The 17,416-nt window shown below is 53.7% G+C and overlaps 1 protein-coding gene across 3 annotated transcripts in view; it reads left to right on the forward strand.

The window, feature by feature from the left end:
• The window catches only part of stard7 (StAR related lipid transfer domain containing 7), a 40,979-nt gene that overhangs the window by 23,025 nt on the left and 538 nt on the right, over nucleotides 1–17,416 (forward strand). Inside the window, exons 1-8 of one of the 3 annotated variants that reach the window (XM_060856560.1) lie at nucleotides 358–442; nucleotides 1,151–1,659; nucleotides 6,196–6,386; nucleotides 6,599–6,648; nucleotides 7,324–7,434; nucleotides 8,988–9,070; nucleotides 9,270–9,369; nucleotides 13,986–14,070. In XM_060856560.1, coding sequence (XP_060712543.1) covers nucleotides 1,178–1,659; nucleotides 6,196–6,386; nucleotides 6,599–6,648; nucleotides 7,324–7,434; nucleotides 8,988–9,070; nucleotides 9,270–9,369; nucleotides 13,986–14,070 — 1,102 coding nt within the window. In that variant the 5' untranslated portion in view covers nucleotides 358–442; nucleotides 1,151–1,177. Of the gene's footprint in view, nucleotides 1–357; nucleotides 443–730; nucleotides 798–1,150; nucleotides 1,660–6,195; nucleotides 6,387–6,598; nucleotides 6,649–7,323; nucleotides 7,435–8,987; nucleotides 9,071–9,269; nucleotides 9,370–13,985; nucleotides 14,071–17,416 lie in introns of those variants that run through there. The other 2 variants (XM_060856561.1, XM_060856559.1) reach the window with 2 other exon arrangements.

Genomic DNA, 17,416 nt, shown 5'->3' on the forward strand with positions numbered 1-17,416 from the left:
ACTTGGAGCATGCTCACGTTGCCCCATCTCCCCAACACACTGAGCATGCTCACATTGCCCCATCGCTCCCTACACTTGGAGCATGCAAACATTGCCCCGCCTCCCCAACACACTGAGCATGCTCACATTGCCCCGCCTCCCCGGCACACTGAGCATGCTCACATTGCTCCATTTCCTCCTGCACACCGAGCATGCTCACATTGCCCCGCCTCCCCTGCACACCGAGCATGCTCACATTGCCCCGCCTCCCCTGCACACCGAGCATGCTCACATTGCCCCGCCTCCCCTGCACACCGAGCATGCTCACATTGCCCCGCCTCCCCTGCACACTGAGCATGCTCACATTGCCCCGTCTCCTCCCAGCTGGCTATCGGATATTCAGGTTCCGGGGCTCCTCATTTCCGCTGAGGTATGACCCGTGCCTCTCGTGCTTCTCCCGGCGGTGAGTAACCGCTTTCCTTCTCTTCCCTTCCCCCGGGACACCCAGCCACATGTTATACGGACGGTAGTTGTGATGCTGGTGGGGATGTTATAAGACCCAGTTCGTTCCGGGTCGCCGCTGCAGGGTCCCAACACCGTGGTGCTGTGGAGGGGGGGGGGTGGAGCCTCACGCCGATTGACGGGGCCCTCGACCAATAGCGGCAGGGCCCTCTGCAGGGCGAGCCAATCAGACCGGGATGCGCGAGGGTGCACCACGTGGGTGCGGTGATTGACAGGAGGCAAGGCCTGCATCTGGGCAAGTGGGAGAGAGAAGCACACAGAGGGGGGACATTCAAGCAGGCAAAGGGAGAGAATTGGTAAGGAAGGGTTTAAACAGCAAGGGAAGGGGACAGGGGCATCCAGAGAGCCATAACAGAGGGAGTTGCTAAAGAAGGGTTGGAAACAGCAAGGGAGAGGCATTAGGATGAGAGGGGGATAGTTGGAGGGGCATAGGGAGAGGAGCATTGGGTGCAGGGCACAGAAAGGAGGACCCTGGCAACAGTTTGCAAAGGGAATGTCCACATTACGCCATTAAAAGGGCTTGACCCACCTGCAAGTTGTTGCAAAGACAAAATAACGGCCGCGGGTGCAGTTTGCAACCCGCCGCGGCTGGGGCGTCGCGTCTCCAGCGCTCTTGCTGACTGCTGTCACTCTCCTGTTCTGTCCTCAGCTGAAGGTTGGCCCCGCTGCGTGTGCCATGTTGACCGTGAGGAGGCCCGCCGTACTCCTGCCCTCGGCCCGCTCGAAGCCGCCGCCCGGCGAGTCCTACTCGCAGTGGCTGCGCTCGGCCTGCTTCTCGAGCCAGGCCGGGGGTTGGCGCAAGGTAGTTGAGCCGGAGGCCTGGAGGAAGTGGGCGGGTGACGTCCAGCGGTGGGCACTGGGCTGGCTGAGGGATCGCGGCGGCGGCGGTGGCGGCTCGAGAGGTGTGGCCCGCCAGAAGCTGGTGTTGATTCTCGCCAGTCAGTGCAGCTACGTGACCGGGCAGAGGCTGCGGAGGGCACAGCAGATCGGGCAGCTGTACAGCAACCTGTACTCGGAGCGGTCCCGCCGGGGCCTGATCACCAGCCTGTGGAGGCGATTCCACAGCCGGAACCGGAGCACTGGCGGCAAGCTGGTGGCTGCCTTTGCTGCCGCCTTCATGTGGGACAACGAGAGGATTCAGGACGAGGAGCTGCAGCAGTGAGTGTCCGTAGGGCGGTACAGTCGAGGCGGGAAAAGCAGCAGTAGGCCATTCGGCCCGTCGTGTCGGCTCCACTCTAACCAATCTGATCATCCTCTCGCTGCGCTCTCCCCCGTGACCCTTGATTTCTTCTCCCTGGTTATCTGTATCTCTAGCGTCGAATCTGCTTTTCGCCCTCTCTAAAATAAGCAGAGCAAAAGAAATTTGAAAGGATCATTGAAGGAAAATGCTGACCTGGCAGTGAAATGTTGAGGGAGGAATGGCTGTTGGAAACAATGTTCACATCTCACCTTTATCTTCGTTGGTGCCCTGGAAGTTGGATATGGGGGGGGGGGGGGGAGGTTGCTGGGTGCTGAACAAGCAGCGATAAGGGTGATCCATTCGAGACATTGAAAATGTGAAGCCGGGCAGAGGATCTGAGAGAGGGGGGGGGGAGAAAATGGGTTATTAAACTCAGAGCCGGACCACTTCAGAGGGAAATCGGGAAACAGCGTAGTTAAAAGTGGAATACATTCTTCCTCCATCGTGTGAGCTCTCGGTCTGTCTCTCTCTCTCTCTCTCTCTCTCACACACACTCACTGTGTCTCTCTCTCTCTCACTCACTGACTGTGTCTGTCTGTCTCTCTCTCTCGCGCGCGCCCCCTCTCGCCCAGTATTCCAATAAATACAAGTCCCACTTATATGCAGTAAACCTAACTAATAAGAAAAAAATACATTAAAGTTTTCTCTCTCGAAGTCTATACAGAATGTGTCCTCTGGAAAGCTGTGTCCCCTCTCCTGACCTAAACATCTTTCTTCTGCAAATCCTGCTGTCAGGGCTGTTTTCTCTGTGAGTTCTTCCATGAGGCCTCTTAGCGAGTAGTGCCGTGGTACCTTTAACAAACAGATAGTACTCCCTTATAGAGCACAGAGATTTCTTGTGAGGGCTAGGTGCTGATTTCCCAGGTGGCAGTTCGCGCTCACCCCAACTTTCAAAAACCCTCTCCATCTATACCTTGAATGACATATCAATTTTTGTACATTTAGCATTGGTCCGACATTGTCGAAGCCATCAGATTTAAATTCAATTGGTTTTCAGTCTTTAAGTGAATTAATTGGCTGATTCAAGCTGGTTGCTAAAACATCGAAACAAGTTGAAGGTGTCCAGTCATGCAGCCATGTTTCAATCTCAGAACTGTACATCCACCTACAGACACATTTCTCTGGGTGAATCTCAAAGCTTAGAAAAGCACTTTGCCTCTTGAAAGTCCCACACGCTCGCCCTTTCTCTGTCGTTCTTTGTTACAAATAAATCCTAGCTTCCTGCCTTCCATTTCACTATTTCATAATACCCTGCTCTTGATCGCGCTCTCTCCCCGTCTCACTCGACACCGGAGCGGGTGCACGCACCATACTGGACGGGTTGGGATTGCCCAAGACTGATTTGTTTTCTCCTTGGGAAATGGCCTCGGAGACAGAGATGCAGATCCAGCTATGTGTCCTTGAGCAGCCAGCGACCGAATAGAACAACAGGTTCGGGCACAAAACATTCCCGTCTTCTGTCGCTGAGCGACTTGACCAATTTCCAGCTCTTGAGTCAGATAAGCTCTGACAGCCTTTTCTTTTCAAGAGGTGCAGGCGAGACCAGAATTCATTGCCCATTGTCTGGATTTCCCCCCCCCCCTCCCCCCAGTGCCCCCCAGTCTTGAGCTGCGAGGTATTTCTGAATTTAGCACCACGACAAAATGGAGGTTATTCTCAACATGAAGGCGGGACTTTGTCCCCACCAGGGCTGTGCGGTGATCTCCCTTACCGATACTGTCACGGGGCAGATACGTCTGCAGGTCGGTAAGAATGAGGTCAAGTGGGTTTTTCCCTCCCTCCCTCCCTGCCGCAGAACCAGTCCAGCAGCTGTGTCCTTTCGGACCTGACCAGCTCTGAGCCACCCTCGGTGGTGGACGTTGAAAAAACCCCCCACCCAAAGTATGGTCTGCGCCCCGTCACTGGATGTGGGCGAGAGGGATAGTGCCTCGAATGATCCGCTGAGCCAACTGGAAGGTTATGGAGGAGGCTGAGGGGAAGCTGGTATCCCAAGGTGACCTGAGACAACAGCCTGAAAATAGAAACACAATATTTAGCTTTGGTGTGTGCTGTTTGTGGATAAGAAGAGGGAAAGGACAAAGCCTGACTGAACGGTGAACCGGGGGGGGGGGGGGGGGGGGGAGGGGGGAGACAGAGAACAGTGAGGGTGCAGAGGGGAGTGTCTCTGCTGTAGCGCCTGTTACTCAGCTTGTTCTCTCTTCCTGTTTCTCTGCCATGGTTCCTCTCCACACCCTCGGTCTCCAGTTCCTGGGCGACCAATACCAACTCGTTTGTGGTTCCATTGTTCAGGAAGGTTTTGCGGACAGACAGTTGCCCCTTCCTCCGTCGTGCTATGACGGAACTGGGCACTCTGTCGCATTTTTGCACAGTTTTGTTTTGTGTTACGATACAATACAATAACTGGATCGGCTTTCAAGTCGTCTCTGCTGTGGGGAGAAGGACAGCCTCGCAATATTTCTATTTTTTGGCAATGTGTTTCCGAATGACCAGCAGCTAACAAGAGCTGGCAAGACCAGGCGGGAAGCTGAGAGATGCACCCTATCAGGATTGGGCATTAGGATTCATCAGACTCTGTCTCTTTAGTTTGGGGGGGGGGGGGGGAGGGGGAGAGATTTATTTGCAGTGTATCAAAGAAAGGCAACTCTGCTGGGTCTGACATTTTACTGGCCCGACACCAGCCTAAAGACCTCAATCTGCGTCTTCCCTGTGATCAGTCTGGGAAACATTATTGTTTCAAAGCTGATCGAAGTGGTGTCGATGAAAATTTTGTGCGTTAGGTCATTTGTCTTTGTTGTTGGCTTCTGTGTAAACTTGTTCCTCTTAAATAAATTTCTCTTGACCATCTTAGCCTGAGCTGTAAGTGAGCTACGTCCCCTGGTGCTCACCTGACCGATGATCTATTGTGTGGTTTGGGGGCGGAGCCTCTTGTACTCTGTCATTCCCAGGTTTTGTTCCCTGTTAGCTGATCTCTGTTAGCAGTTGTGTTTCTATAATTGGCCTCACTGTCCAAGGGTGGATACAAAGAGAGAGAGAGAGACAGCAGCCGGAGTGGGGGAAGGGGTGTTCCTACTTGTGACCCTTCACCCAGTGAGCGCAGACTGGGAATCTTTGAGTGGGTGAGGTAAGAGTGGGCCTCCTCCAGTTGGATAGTTGCTGATATCGCTTGGGTGACCGGCGCAAGGGTGTACCCCCTCAAAATATCTTAAGGAGGTAGCGTAGATCCTATCCATTTTTAATTTCAGAGGTAAATGTGAAACACTGTATTCCCAATGCAGTTGGCATGGACAGGGTGAATAGCAGAGGTCTTTTCCCGAAGTGAGGGAATCCAAAGCTAGAAGATGTAGGTTTGAGGTGAGTGGGGAAAGGTTTAAAGGGGACCTAAGGGGCAACTTTTTCACACAGAGGGTGGTATGTGTATGGAATGAGCTGCCAGAGGAAGTGGTGGAGGCTGGTACAATTGCAACATTTAAGAGGCATTTGGATGGCTATATGAATAGGAAGGGTTTGGAGGGATATGGGTCGGGTGCTGGCAAATGAAACTAGATTAGGTTGGGATATCTGGTCAGCATGAACGGGTAGGGCCGAAAGGTCTGTTTTTGTGCTGTATAGCTCTATGACTAGTCAACCTATTCAATGTTAAACAATACCCACTCCAGTTAAAATACCAGAGGAAAAGGAATCTGGGATAACTGAACTGTGGACTTGACAGAAAATTTGATTATTTTGCCGCAGAACCCCGACTGTTCCAATAGAATGTCATCCCCCTAAACAGACCCTGTGGCACGAGGCCGATTCAGGAAACCGATTTTGTCTCGCACACGACCCAGCACCCTTGGAACAGGATCTCCAACGTTTGGATATAATCGAGAGAGTTGGAGGGGGCGGGGGGGAGAGAGAGAGCGTGGGAAGAGAAATGGCTTCCATTTCTTCAGCAGCTGTTCAGCTGCTGAAAACGTGAAATTTAAAACTCCCTGGTTCAGGGTGAAGCAGTGTGACCACGCCCGTTCAGGCTGCTTTTGTTGTTTCAGCCTTGTTTTTTAAAAAAACACATCCAAGGCCTTACACATTGTTTTTCTTCGCATAAACTGCTCGATACTTGTCCTCCAATCTCTCTCTCTCTCTGAAAGAAACCAGGACTAAACACACCTCTTAAAGCTCAGCATCGTCACACTTGGTTTCACTGAAGGAGGGAACACAAGGCGGCTAGCTCACTGGAGGGGGTGGGGGAGGAGAGGCATATGCTCCCTTTTTTTTCTGGAGGGAGCCTGACGGTTGACTGCTAGTTTGGACGTGGCTGGAGCGGAGGGATTCGGTCGGCTCAGGGTTAATCTTGACGCCTTTCGGACTCGGTCGCTATTTCTCGACTTCTAAAAGCCTCCTTTCTCTGACCGCCTTCCCCCCCCTCCTCCTCCTACTTCCTCCGCTGCCCCCCACCCCCCCCCTCCTCGTCGCAGGTGCCTGAGCGACTTCCGAAATCTGGAGGCCCCGGTTGTGGAGAAAGCCCGGAGCCGGGAGCGGGCGGACTGCGAGCGACGGCAGCAGCAGCAGCAGGAAGAGGACAGCGGCTGGCAGCTGGTGATGGAGAGACCCAACTTCCGGCTCTGGCGCAGACCCATTCCGGGCAGCCACCTGTACCAGTACCGAGGTAAGAGCGACCGGCGCCTCCCTGTGGCCTGAGGCTGGACGGCATCAGGCTAGTGGGAGACGGCGGGGTGAGGGAATTTCTGTTGTGTTCGCACAGAGCGTCGGTGCGGTGCCAGTTGAACTTTGCCCCGCCCCCCTGGGTGCGGGTGAGCTTCTCGTTGGCGTGTCTTAATTCTCTTGTTCTTTATCGATCCCCCCCCCCCCCCCCCACAGTGTTCGGGACGTACATGGATGTCACCCCACGGCAGTTCTTCAATGTGCAGGTACGGTTTCGGAATCGGACGCGTGTGCGGCGCTTGGGCCTGGCGCGTTAACCCTGTACCAGAGCCGGAAGGTTCCGGTCTGCAGCGTGTGTCTGACGCTCACGGTGACTGCCTCCTGAACACAGCCCCTTAAAGCACAAAAGTGCGCTTTCTCCCCTCCCTGGCCGACTGCGAGAGAGTCCAGACCTCCAGGCGTAGTTTGTTGACTCCTTTTCCCCACCTCCCGACCTGCTCGGGCTCCAAAAGGCCTCCAGGCCCCGACACGACCTGCTGCTCCCCTAACCACCCCTACCACCGATGACCTCCGCCAGTTACCCCATCGTCATGCGCTCTCGCCCGGCTGCCCGGCATCGTTTGCTGGAGATCTAGCGCTGACCCTTGACATCTGTGACTCCTGGGGCCCCCATTCCCATCTTGGCATGGGTCACCTGTGGTGCCCTGGTCTACAGCTCACCCCCTTCTCTTCTCTCACCTCCCCCCCCCCCCCCCCCCCCCCCCCCCCCCCCCCCCCCCCCCCCCCCCCCAGCCACTGACAGACCCATCCCACCGTCCATCCCTGGTGGGTGTGCCGCCTGACTCACCATCTCTCTCTCTCTCTCTCTCTCTCTCACACTCACTCACTCTCTCGCCCTCGCCCCCTCTGTTGCGCCCTCACTCTGTCTCGCCCTTCTGCAGCTCGACACGGAGTACAGGAAGAAATGGGACGAGCTGGTCATCAAGCTGGAGGTCATCGAGCAGGACGATCTGTCTGGGTCGGAGATCGTCCACTGGGTCACGCACTTCCCGGTAACGTAGCCCTCTGCCGTTCCTCCAGAGCCCACTCTCCCACAACTCGGCGAGCAGCCCCGCCACGTTCCCCAAGGATCTGCCACCCCCCTCCACGCACACCGGGCACTGCCAACACGTCCTGCCAATCCCAAGTTGGCATTGCCTCACAGCCCGCTAAAGCCAACCGCTCAGGCTTTACAACCTGAGACCAAGAACTCCCTCGGGTGGACACTTGCACGCACGCGCACACACACCCACACCCACACATACACACACTCCTCCCACCCCATACAGACACATAAACACACTCCCCAGCCCCATACAGACACACACACACCCTGAATCTCCATACAGACAACACACACATTCTCTTCCATTCCCCCCCCCCACCCTGATACAAACATGCTCTTGCACCGGCTCTCTCTCTGTCTCTGCCCCCCCCCCCCCCCCCCCCACCACTGATGATACCCCCATAGACACAGACACACACACACACACACACCCCACACCCCCCAACCTGCTGTTTTTACTTATGCATTCATGGGATGTGGGCGTTGCTGTCTGGGCCCTGCATTTACTGCCCCCTTGAGAAGGTGGGGGTGAGCGGCCATCTTGAACCGTATGTGGTGTATGGACCCCCTTCACACACAGTGCCTTCAGGGAGAGAGTCCCAGGATTCTGACCCGGAGACCCTGAAGGAACGGCCGATATATTTCCGAGTCGGGACGGTGAGGGGCTGGGAGGGGAACTTGCAGGGGGGCGGTGTTCCCATGTATCTGCTGCCCCTTGTCCTTCCCGATGGAAGTGGCCGTGGAGTTTGGAAGGTGCTGTCTGAGGAGCCTGGGGGAGTTGCTGCAGTGCGTCTTGTAGATGGTACCCACTGCTGCTACTGAGCGTCGGGGGGGGGTGGAGGGAGTGGGGGGGTTTGTGGGTGTGGGGACAATCGAGCGGGGGGGCTGCTCTGTCCCTGGATGGTGTCGAGCTTCTCGAGTGTTGTCGGAGCTGCCCCCCATCCAGGGCAAGTGGGGGGTATTCCCTCACACACCCTCCTGACTTGGGCCTTGTCGATGGTGAGGGACAGACTTTGGGGGGAGTCAGGAGGGGAGTTACTCGCTGCAGGATTCCCAGCCTCTGAGCTGCTCTTGTAGCCGCTGTGTTTATATGGGGCTGGTCCAGTTCAGTTTCTGGTCAATGGTAACCCCCAGGATGCTGATCCGTGCTGCTCTACATTATGTCAGAGGAGTCTCATGAAATGCCTGAAATCCGCAAAGGAACATTTAGCTTGTGTAAAGCACACAGTGGGAAAGATACGTCATGGGAGTGTGGTGCTGGAAAAGCGCAGCAGGTCAGGCAGCATCCGAGGAGCAGGAGAGTGGACGTTTCGGGGGTAGAAAGGTGGGTGTCTGTCAGAGTGTTTGCTGAGTTGGATTACCAGCGATCCTTCTGGCTGGTGATTAAGGCCAGCGCGAGAGAGAGAGAAAGCTGGGCCTGTCCTGGGTTCCAGCGGTAGATATAAAGGGAACGGACCCAGGCAGAGCTTTTTTAAATCCTGTGTTTGCCTCTGCTTCCAGTATCCCCTTTACTCGAGGGACTATCTGTACATCCGACGGTACCACGTGGACCAGAAACACAATCTGATGGTGTTGGTGTCAAGGTGAGGATGTGACGGCTTTTCCTTTCTCTCCCCGTTTTCCCCCTCCCCCCAAAAGAAGGCTTTCTGCATCTTATTTGTGCTGTGTGGCAGGGAAGATGTTTTGAGGGTCAGGATGTGTCTGGCAGTCTGTGTGGAGCTTCAATTGTCTGCTCCCCGTCTCAGAAGGCGAAGGTGTTGATCTTTCTCCATCCACACCCAGGGCCGTCGAGCACCCAGATGTCCCAGAGAGCCCCAGCTACGTGCGGGTGACCGCTTACCAGTCGCAGATGGTGATCAAGCCCCACCGGTCGTTCGACGAGGTAAGGCGGCGCGGACGCAGGGTGGCTGGCTGAGACGTTGCGCCCTTCTGTATTGGGCGGCACGGGGGCTCTGTGGTTAGCACTGCCGCTTCACGGCGCCAGAGACCCAGGCTCGATTCCAGCCTCTGGGCGACTGTGTGGAGTTTGCACATTCAGTCCATGTCTGGGTGGCTTTCCTCCCATAGTCCAAAGATGTGCAGCTTAGAGTGGGTTGGCCATATTAAATTACCCATAGTTCTCAGGGATGTGCAGGTTAGGGTGGATTGGCCGTGCTAAATTACCCATATAGCTCAGGGATGTGCAGGTTAGGGTGGATTGGCCGTGCTAAATTACCCATAGTGCTCAGGGATGTACAGGTGACGGTGGATTGGCCGTGCTAAATTACCCATAGTGCTCAGGGATGTACAGGTGACGGTGGATTGGCCATGCTAAATTACCCATAGTGCTCAGGGATGTGCAGGTTAGAGTGGATTGGCCATGCTAAATTACCCATAGTGCTCAGGGATGTACAGGTGACGGTGGATTGGCCATGCTAAATTATCCACAAGCAGGAACAGGATACTGATTGAGGATGATCAGCCATGATCATAATGAATGGTGGTACAGGCTTGAAGGGCAGAATGGCCTACTCCTGCACCTATTGTCTATAAATGTAGAGTATTAGGGTAGGGGGGAATGGGGTGGGCTACTCGATGGAGGGTTGGTGTGGACTTGTTGGGCCGAAGGGTCTGTTTCTACACTGTAGGGAATCTATGAGTTGGGATGTCCACGGTGTGAATCCCTCCACCCTTTAAGACTTTCGGAAAGAAAACCATCAGGCCCTGGGGGATTTGTCACTCTTCAATTCCATTAACCTCCCCGGTGGGTTGATGTGGACGTGTTGGGCCGAATGGCCTATTTCCTCACTGTAGGGATTGTGTTCTGTCGAAATGGCTGACGCGGTATATAATTGGCTCACCTCCAAATGGAGAGTGGAAAAGGAGGATGGCTTGCCCGAAGACCGAGGAGTAAAATTTAATGGAAGTAACACGTGGGTAACGGGGAGGTTAATGGAATTGAAGAGTGACACCCCAACTCATAGATTCCCTACAGTGTGGAAACAGACCCTTCGGCCCAACAAGTCCACACCGACCCTCATAGAGTAACCCACCCATACTCATTCCCCCTACCCTATTCCTCTACATTTATAGACAATAGGTGCAGGAGTAGGCCATTCTGCCCTTCGAGCCTGCACCACCATTCAATATGATCGTGGCTGATCATCCTTAATCAGTATCCTGTTCCTGCCTTATCTCCATAACCCTCAATTCCACTATCCTGAGAGCTCTGTCCAACTCTTTCTTAATGAATCCAGGGACTGGGCCTCCACTGTCCTCTGGAGCAGAGCATTCCACACATCCACCACTCTCTGGATGAAGAAGTTTCTCCTCATCTCTGTCCTAAATGGTCTGCCCCGTATTTTTAAGCTGTGTCCTCTGTTTTGGGACTCGCCCATCAGCAGAAATATGTTTCCTGCCTCCAGAGTGTCCAATCCTTTAATAATCTTATGTATCAATCAGATCCCCTCTCAGTCTTCGAAACTCAAGGGTATACAAGCCCAGTCGCTCCAATCTTTCAACATAAGATAGTCCTGCCATTCCAGGAATTGACCTCGTGACTAATGTATCTAACCTGCATATTCCTGAGCACTATGGGTAATATAGCACGGCCAATCCACCTTAACCTGCACCATCCCTGAGCACTATGGGTAATTTAGCATGGCCAATCCACCCTAACCTGCACATCTTTGGACTGTGGGAGGAAACCGGAACAAACCTATGCAGACGCGGGGAGAATGTGCAAACTCCACACAGCAGTCACCCGAGGCTGGAATTGAACACGGGTCCCTGGCACCGTGAGGCAGCGGTGCTAACCACTGAGCCACTGTGCCACCCCGTAGTCCATCAGAGTTCCCTGGCATTCCTCCGGGCCGGAAAGTGTCACTCCCCTCCTGTTAAGAAACAGAAAAACAGGGAACACCGGATCAGTCAGCCTAACGTCTGAGGTTGGGGCAAATGGAGTTTAAAATTAAGCTGAAAATGCGCGGTTAACGAGTGAGAGCCAGTGTGGATTCGTGATGGGTAGGTCAAGCCTGAAGGACCTCCGTGCAGAGCTGGAAAGGGAAATGTTGTACCTGTGGACTTCAAGAAAGCATTCGACAAACTCCCCACTGAAGGTCGAAGCTGAACAATGAGAGGGGTAGCAGTTCTGCCTGCCGTCTGGCCCTCCCCACGTGACTGGAAGGACAGCATTGGTGCTGCAAGGAGAGGGCCAAGGCAGGAAAATTGGCAGGCTTGGAGGATTACAATGAGGACAGATCAGAGAGGCTAGACTAGGAGAAAGTCAGGATTGCAGCTGCCGGAGATCAGAGTCAAAACATGTGACGCTGGGAAAGCACAGCAGGTCAGGCAGCGTCTGAGGAAGCGGGAGAATCCACGTTTCGGGCATAAGCCCTTCGTCGTTCGCGATCCCCATTCCTGATGAAGGGCTTTTGCCCGAAACGTCGACTCTCCTGCTCCTCGGACGCTGCCCGACCATCTACGCTTTTCCAGCACGCACACTTTTTTCAACTTCGAGGTGACTTAATCGAGGTCTGTGGTACCACGAGGAGCTTGGGAGGTCTGTGTCCCCTCGCGGAGTGGACGATTACCAGGAAAACCCATCTAGCGTGACTGGGAGAAGAACTGAAGAAGACACGAGGGGAAACTTTGACCCGGAGGCTGGTGGGATGTCTCGAGCTCACGGTCCGGTTTTGTGTTTGCGGCAGGAAACCCGAAACTCCTCTTTCGGTTTGATTTCCCGTCGTCACGTGGACCGAGACACACTGAAACGTATTGCTCTCCGGAAAATCTTACCACGCATAAGTAAGTCAGGGTCACAGAATGCAACATTACAGCCACAGAGAAGGTGCAGAGAAAGACCAGCTCTTAACCAACGTAAGGTCCCGTTCCTAAGTCTGAGAGGGTTCGACAAGGTTCGCCATGGGAGACTGGTTAGCAAGGTTAGATCTCATGGGATGCAGGGGGAACTAGCCATTTGGATACAGAACTGGCTCAAAGGTAGGAGACAGAGGGTGGTGGTGGAGGGTGGTTTTTCAGACTGGAGGCCTGTGACCAGGGGAGTGCCACAAGGATCGGTGCTGGGTCCTGTACTTTTTGTCATGATTTGGATGCGAGTATAAGAGGTACAGTTAGTAAGTTTGCAGATGACACCAAAATTCGAGATGTGGACAGCGAAGAGGGTTACCTCAGATTACAATGGGATCTTGATCAGATGGGCCAATGGGCTGAGAAGTGGCAGATGGAGTTTAATTCGGATAAATGCGAGGTGCTGCATTTTGGGAAAGCAAATCTTAGCAGGACTTATCCACTTAATGGTAAGGTCCTAGGGAGTGTTGCTGAACAAAGAGACCTTGGAGTGCAGGTTCATAGCTCCTTGAAAGTGGAGTCGCAGGTAGATAGGATAGTGAAGAAGGCGTTTGGTATGCTTTCCTTTATTGGTCAGAGTATTGAGTACAGGAGTTGGGAGGTCATGTTGCGGCTGTACAGGACATTGGTTAGGCCACTGTTGAAATATTGTGTGCAATTCTGGTCTCCTTCCTATCGGAAAGATGTTGTGAAACTTGAAAGGGTTCAGAAAAGATTTACAAGGATGTTGCCAGGGTTGGAGGGTTTGAGCTACAGGGAGAGGCTGAACAGGCTGGGGCTGATTTCCCTGGAGCGTCGTAGGCTGAGGGGTGACCTTATAAACGTTTATAAAATTTATAAAATGAGGGGCATGGATAGGGTAAATAGACAAAGTCTTTTCCCTGGGGTTGGGGAGTCCAGAACTAGAGGGGCATAGGTTTAAGGTGAGAGGGGAAAGATATAAAAGAGACCTAAGGGGCAACTTTTTCACACAGAGGGTGGTACGTGTGTGGAATGAGCTGCCAGAGGATGTGGTGGAGGCTGGTACAATTGCAACATTTAAGAGGCATCTGGATGGGTATATGAATAGGAAGGGTTTGGAGGGATATGGGCCGGGTGCTGGCAGGTGGGACTAGATTGGGTTGGGATATCTGGGTCGGCATGGATTGGGTTGGACCGAAGGGTCTGTTTCCATGCTGTACATCTCCACGACTCTATAAGAGCGGGGAAGAAGCTGTTGTCGAATCTGTTGGCACGTGATTTCAAACTGATGGAAGAGAGTGTAACCGGCGAGGGAGGGGATCTCCGAGGCCAGAGACAGGATGGACCGAGCCAGTGGGTGGCTTGCAGAGCGGACTGAGCTGCGTTCACAGCTCCCTTACAGTCTTTCTCCCAATCCAGTTCCCGTACCCAGGCCGTGTTGCGTCCGGGTGGAATGTTTCCTCCGTGTGGAGACACGATCCCTTTTGAAAGGTAAGGTCTGTCGCTGGGAGGCAGCAGGCTGAGGGTGAGCTGCTCCCTGTGGAATAAGAGCGGGTGGCTGGCGTATCGAGGCGTGTACGGGCGGGTGGGGCCGAAAGCTGTGTTTATGTTGAGCCAGTTGGAACTGGAATGAGGCAGCATTCACCGTTTTAACCCTCCCTCTCCCCCGGTGGGTCTTTTGACTTTCAGAATGGTTTTGACTACCTGCTCACCTACAGCGACGACCCCCAGACAGTGTTCCCTCGCTATTGCGTCAGTTGGATGGTGTCTAGCGGTAAGCTGATGGGCCGGCCGCGGCGCGGGTCACCCATTCCCGGTGAAGCTGTCTCTGGGTGGTGGGGTGGGTGGGTGATGGTGCCGTGCAGTATCCCAGCCCCCTGTTTCCCCCCCCCCCAAAAGTCTGGTCAGTGGGCGTCATGCCAACGGGGTGTTGACCAACCTCCCGGATGAGAATCCTGCCCACGCTCTCACTGTCAAGGTCGCGTCTGTCTACTCTCATGTTGGTCATGAGATTTGGAGGGTTGTTGGGAGGTGTGTCCTCCATCCATTTGCTGGTAGCCTGCCCAACAACAAAACCCTCAGTGCTTGAATTCGAATTAGAATTGAAATCGCCTACATTGTGGAACAAGGCCCTTCGGTTCGACAAGTCCCACACCACCCCTCTGAAGAGTATCCCACCCAGACCCATTACCCTGACTAATGCACCTAACCTGCACATCCCTGAGCACTATGGGTAATTTAGCACGGCCAATCCACCCTAACCTGCACATCCCTGAGCACTATGGGTAATTTAGCATGGCCAATCCACCCTAACGCACACATCCTTGAGCACTATGGGAAATTAGCATGGCCAATCCACGCCAACCTGCACATCCCTGAGCACTATGAGTAATTTAGCATGGACAATCCACCCTAACCTGCACATCCCTGAGCACTATGGGTAATTTAGCATGGACAATCCACCCTAACCTGCACATCCCTGAGCACTATGGGTAATTTAGCATGGCTAATTTACCCTAACCTGCACATCCCTGAACACTATGGGTAATTTAGCATGGCCAATCCACCCTAACCTGCACATGGCTGATTGTGGGAGGAAACCGACGCAGATACGGTGGGGGTGGGGCATCATGGGCCGGTGAGATACTTGTGGGCGAGGTGTCAGAAACCACGTCTGCCTCTGGAAATTGCTGCAGCGACCCGGCAGGTGTGGGGAGCTGGACGTTTCGCCTCCCACCTTTCAGTCAGAGGCGAGGAACCTCTGCTTTCTCTCGCTGGACCTGCCGAGGCAATCTCTCTGGGTCTCTTTTCTTGTGGGTTTCTCCGATCTCCAGCCCCCACTGTGCAGTCCTGTGTTGTCGGAGTGTGGGCAAACAAGCAAACCGGAAAACAATCCCGGGGGTGGGGGGAGAGTTAGTGTTTTACAATCTTACTTTAATTTGGATAAGTGCATGGTATTGCTGGACTTGGACAGTTAGACGTAGAGCACTGGGGAGGATTGAAGAACCGAGACACCCAGGGGAGGGGGTTCAGGTACATCATACTTTGAAGCTAGTGCCATAGGTAGACAGGGTGGTTAAGAAGACGTTAGGCATGCTTGCCTTCATTGCTCAGACCTTTGAGCACAAGCGTTGGGACGTCATGTTGAGTTTGTACAGGACATTGGCGAGGTTCCTTCTGGCGCCCAGTGTCCTGTTGAGGTTGTACAGGACATTGGCGAGGTTCCTTCTGGAGCCCAGTGTCCTGTTGAGGTTGTACAGGACATTGGCGAGGTTCCTTCTGGAGCCCAGTGTCCTGTTGGGGTTGTACAGGACATTGGCGAGGTTCCTTCTGGAGCCCAGTGTCCTGTTGAGGTTGTACAGGACATTGGCGAGGTTCCTTCTGGAGCCCAGTGTCCTGTTGAGGTTGTACAGGACATTGGCGAGGTTCCTTCTGGAGCCCAGTGTCCTGTTGGGGTTGTACAGGACATTGGCGAGGTTCCTTCTGGAGCCCAGTGTCCTGTTGGGGTTGTACAGGACATTGGCGAGGTTCCTTCTGGAGCCCAGTGTCCTGTTGGGGTTGTACAGGACATTGGCGAGGTTCCTTCTGGCGCCTAGTGTCCTGTTGGGGTTGTACAGGACATTGGCGAGGTTCCTTCTGGCGCCCAGTGTCCTGTTGGGGTTGTACAGGACATTGGCGAGGTTCCTTCTGGAGCCCAGTGTCCTGTTGAGGTTGTACAGGACATTGGCGAGGTTCCTTCTGGAGCCCAGTGTCCTGTTGAGGTTGTACAGGACATTGGCGAGGTTCCTTCTGGAGCCCAGTGTCCTGTTGGGGTTGTACAGGACATTGGCGAGGTTCCTTCTGGAGCCCAGTGTCCTGTTGAGGTTGTACAGGACATTGGCGAGGTTCCTTCTGGAGCCCAGTGTCCTGTTGGGGTTGTACAGGACATTGGCGAGGTTCCTTCTGGAGCCCTGTGTCCTGTTCTGTTCACCCAGAGGTTTGTAAAAGCTCCATCGCTGAATTTGTGTAGAACTGGGAGGGACGGAATGTTGTTTTCCCCAGGAGAATGGAATAGGAGGGTGGTGTTGAAACCTAAACAGCGAGCAAGCTCGATGGGCTGAGCGGTCTCCTTTTGTTCGTTTTGAAACAACAAGCCGTCGGTCCCGCAGCACTGATGCTCAGCTCAGTCGCAATTTCACAAGGTCAGGTGCCTTATCTAGCAGCTAGGGCTCGTCTGAATCGCTGTCCCTGCCTTTTAGGATGTGGATGCTGTTTGTCATTTTTATAAACGACCCGGATGAGGGCGAAGAAGGATGGGTTAGTAAATTTGCGGATGTCACTAAGGTCGGTAGAGTTGTGCATATTGCTGAAGGATGTTGTAGGTTTACAGAGGGACATTGATAAGCTGCAGAGCTGGGCTGAGAGGTGGCAAATGGCGTTTAATGCGGAAAAGTGTGAGGTGATTAACTTTGGAAGGAGTAACAGGAATTCAGAGTACTGGGCTAATGGTAAGATTCTTGGGAGTATAGATGAGCAGAGAGATCTCGGTGTCCAGGTACACAGATCCCTGAAAGTTGCCACCCCGGGTTGTTAAGAAGGCGTTATACGGTGTGTTAGCTTTTATTGGGAGGGGGACTGAGTTTCGGAGTTATGAGGTCTTGCTGCAGCTGTACAAAACTCTGGTGCAGCCGCACTTGGAGTATTACGTACAGTTCTGGTCACTGCATTATAGGAAGGGTGTGGAAGCTTTGGGAAGGGTGCAGAGGAGATTTACCGGGATGTTGCCTGGGATGAGAGGGAAGATCTTATGAGGAAAGGCTGAGGGACTTGAGGCTGTTTTTGTTAGAGAGAAGGAGGTTGAGAGGTGATTTAATTAAGATACATAAAATAATCAGATGGTTAGATAGGGTGGACAGTGAGAGCCTTTTCCCTCAGTTGGCGATGGCTAACACGAGGGGACATGGCTTTAAATGGAGGGGGTGATAGATACGGGACAAATGTCAGAGGTAGGGGCATGGAACGCACTGCTTGCAACACTCGCCAACTTTCAGGGCATTGAAATGGTCATTGGGTGAATAGATGGATGATAATGGAACAGTGTCGGGTAGGTGGGCTTCAGATTGGTTCCACAGGTTGGCGCA

Source organism: Hemiscyllium ocellatum, chromosome 48 (genome assembly GCF_020745735.1).
Source record: "Hemiscyllium ocellatum isolate sHemOce1 chromosome 48, sHemOce1.pat.X.cur, whole genome shotgun sequence".
Taxonomy (NCBI): domain Eukaryota; kingdom Metazoa; phylum Chordata; class Chondrichthyes; order Orectolobiformes; family Hemiscylliidae; genus Hemiscyllium; species Hemiscyllium ocellatum.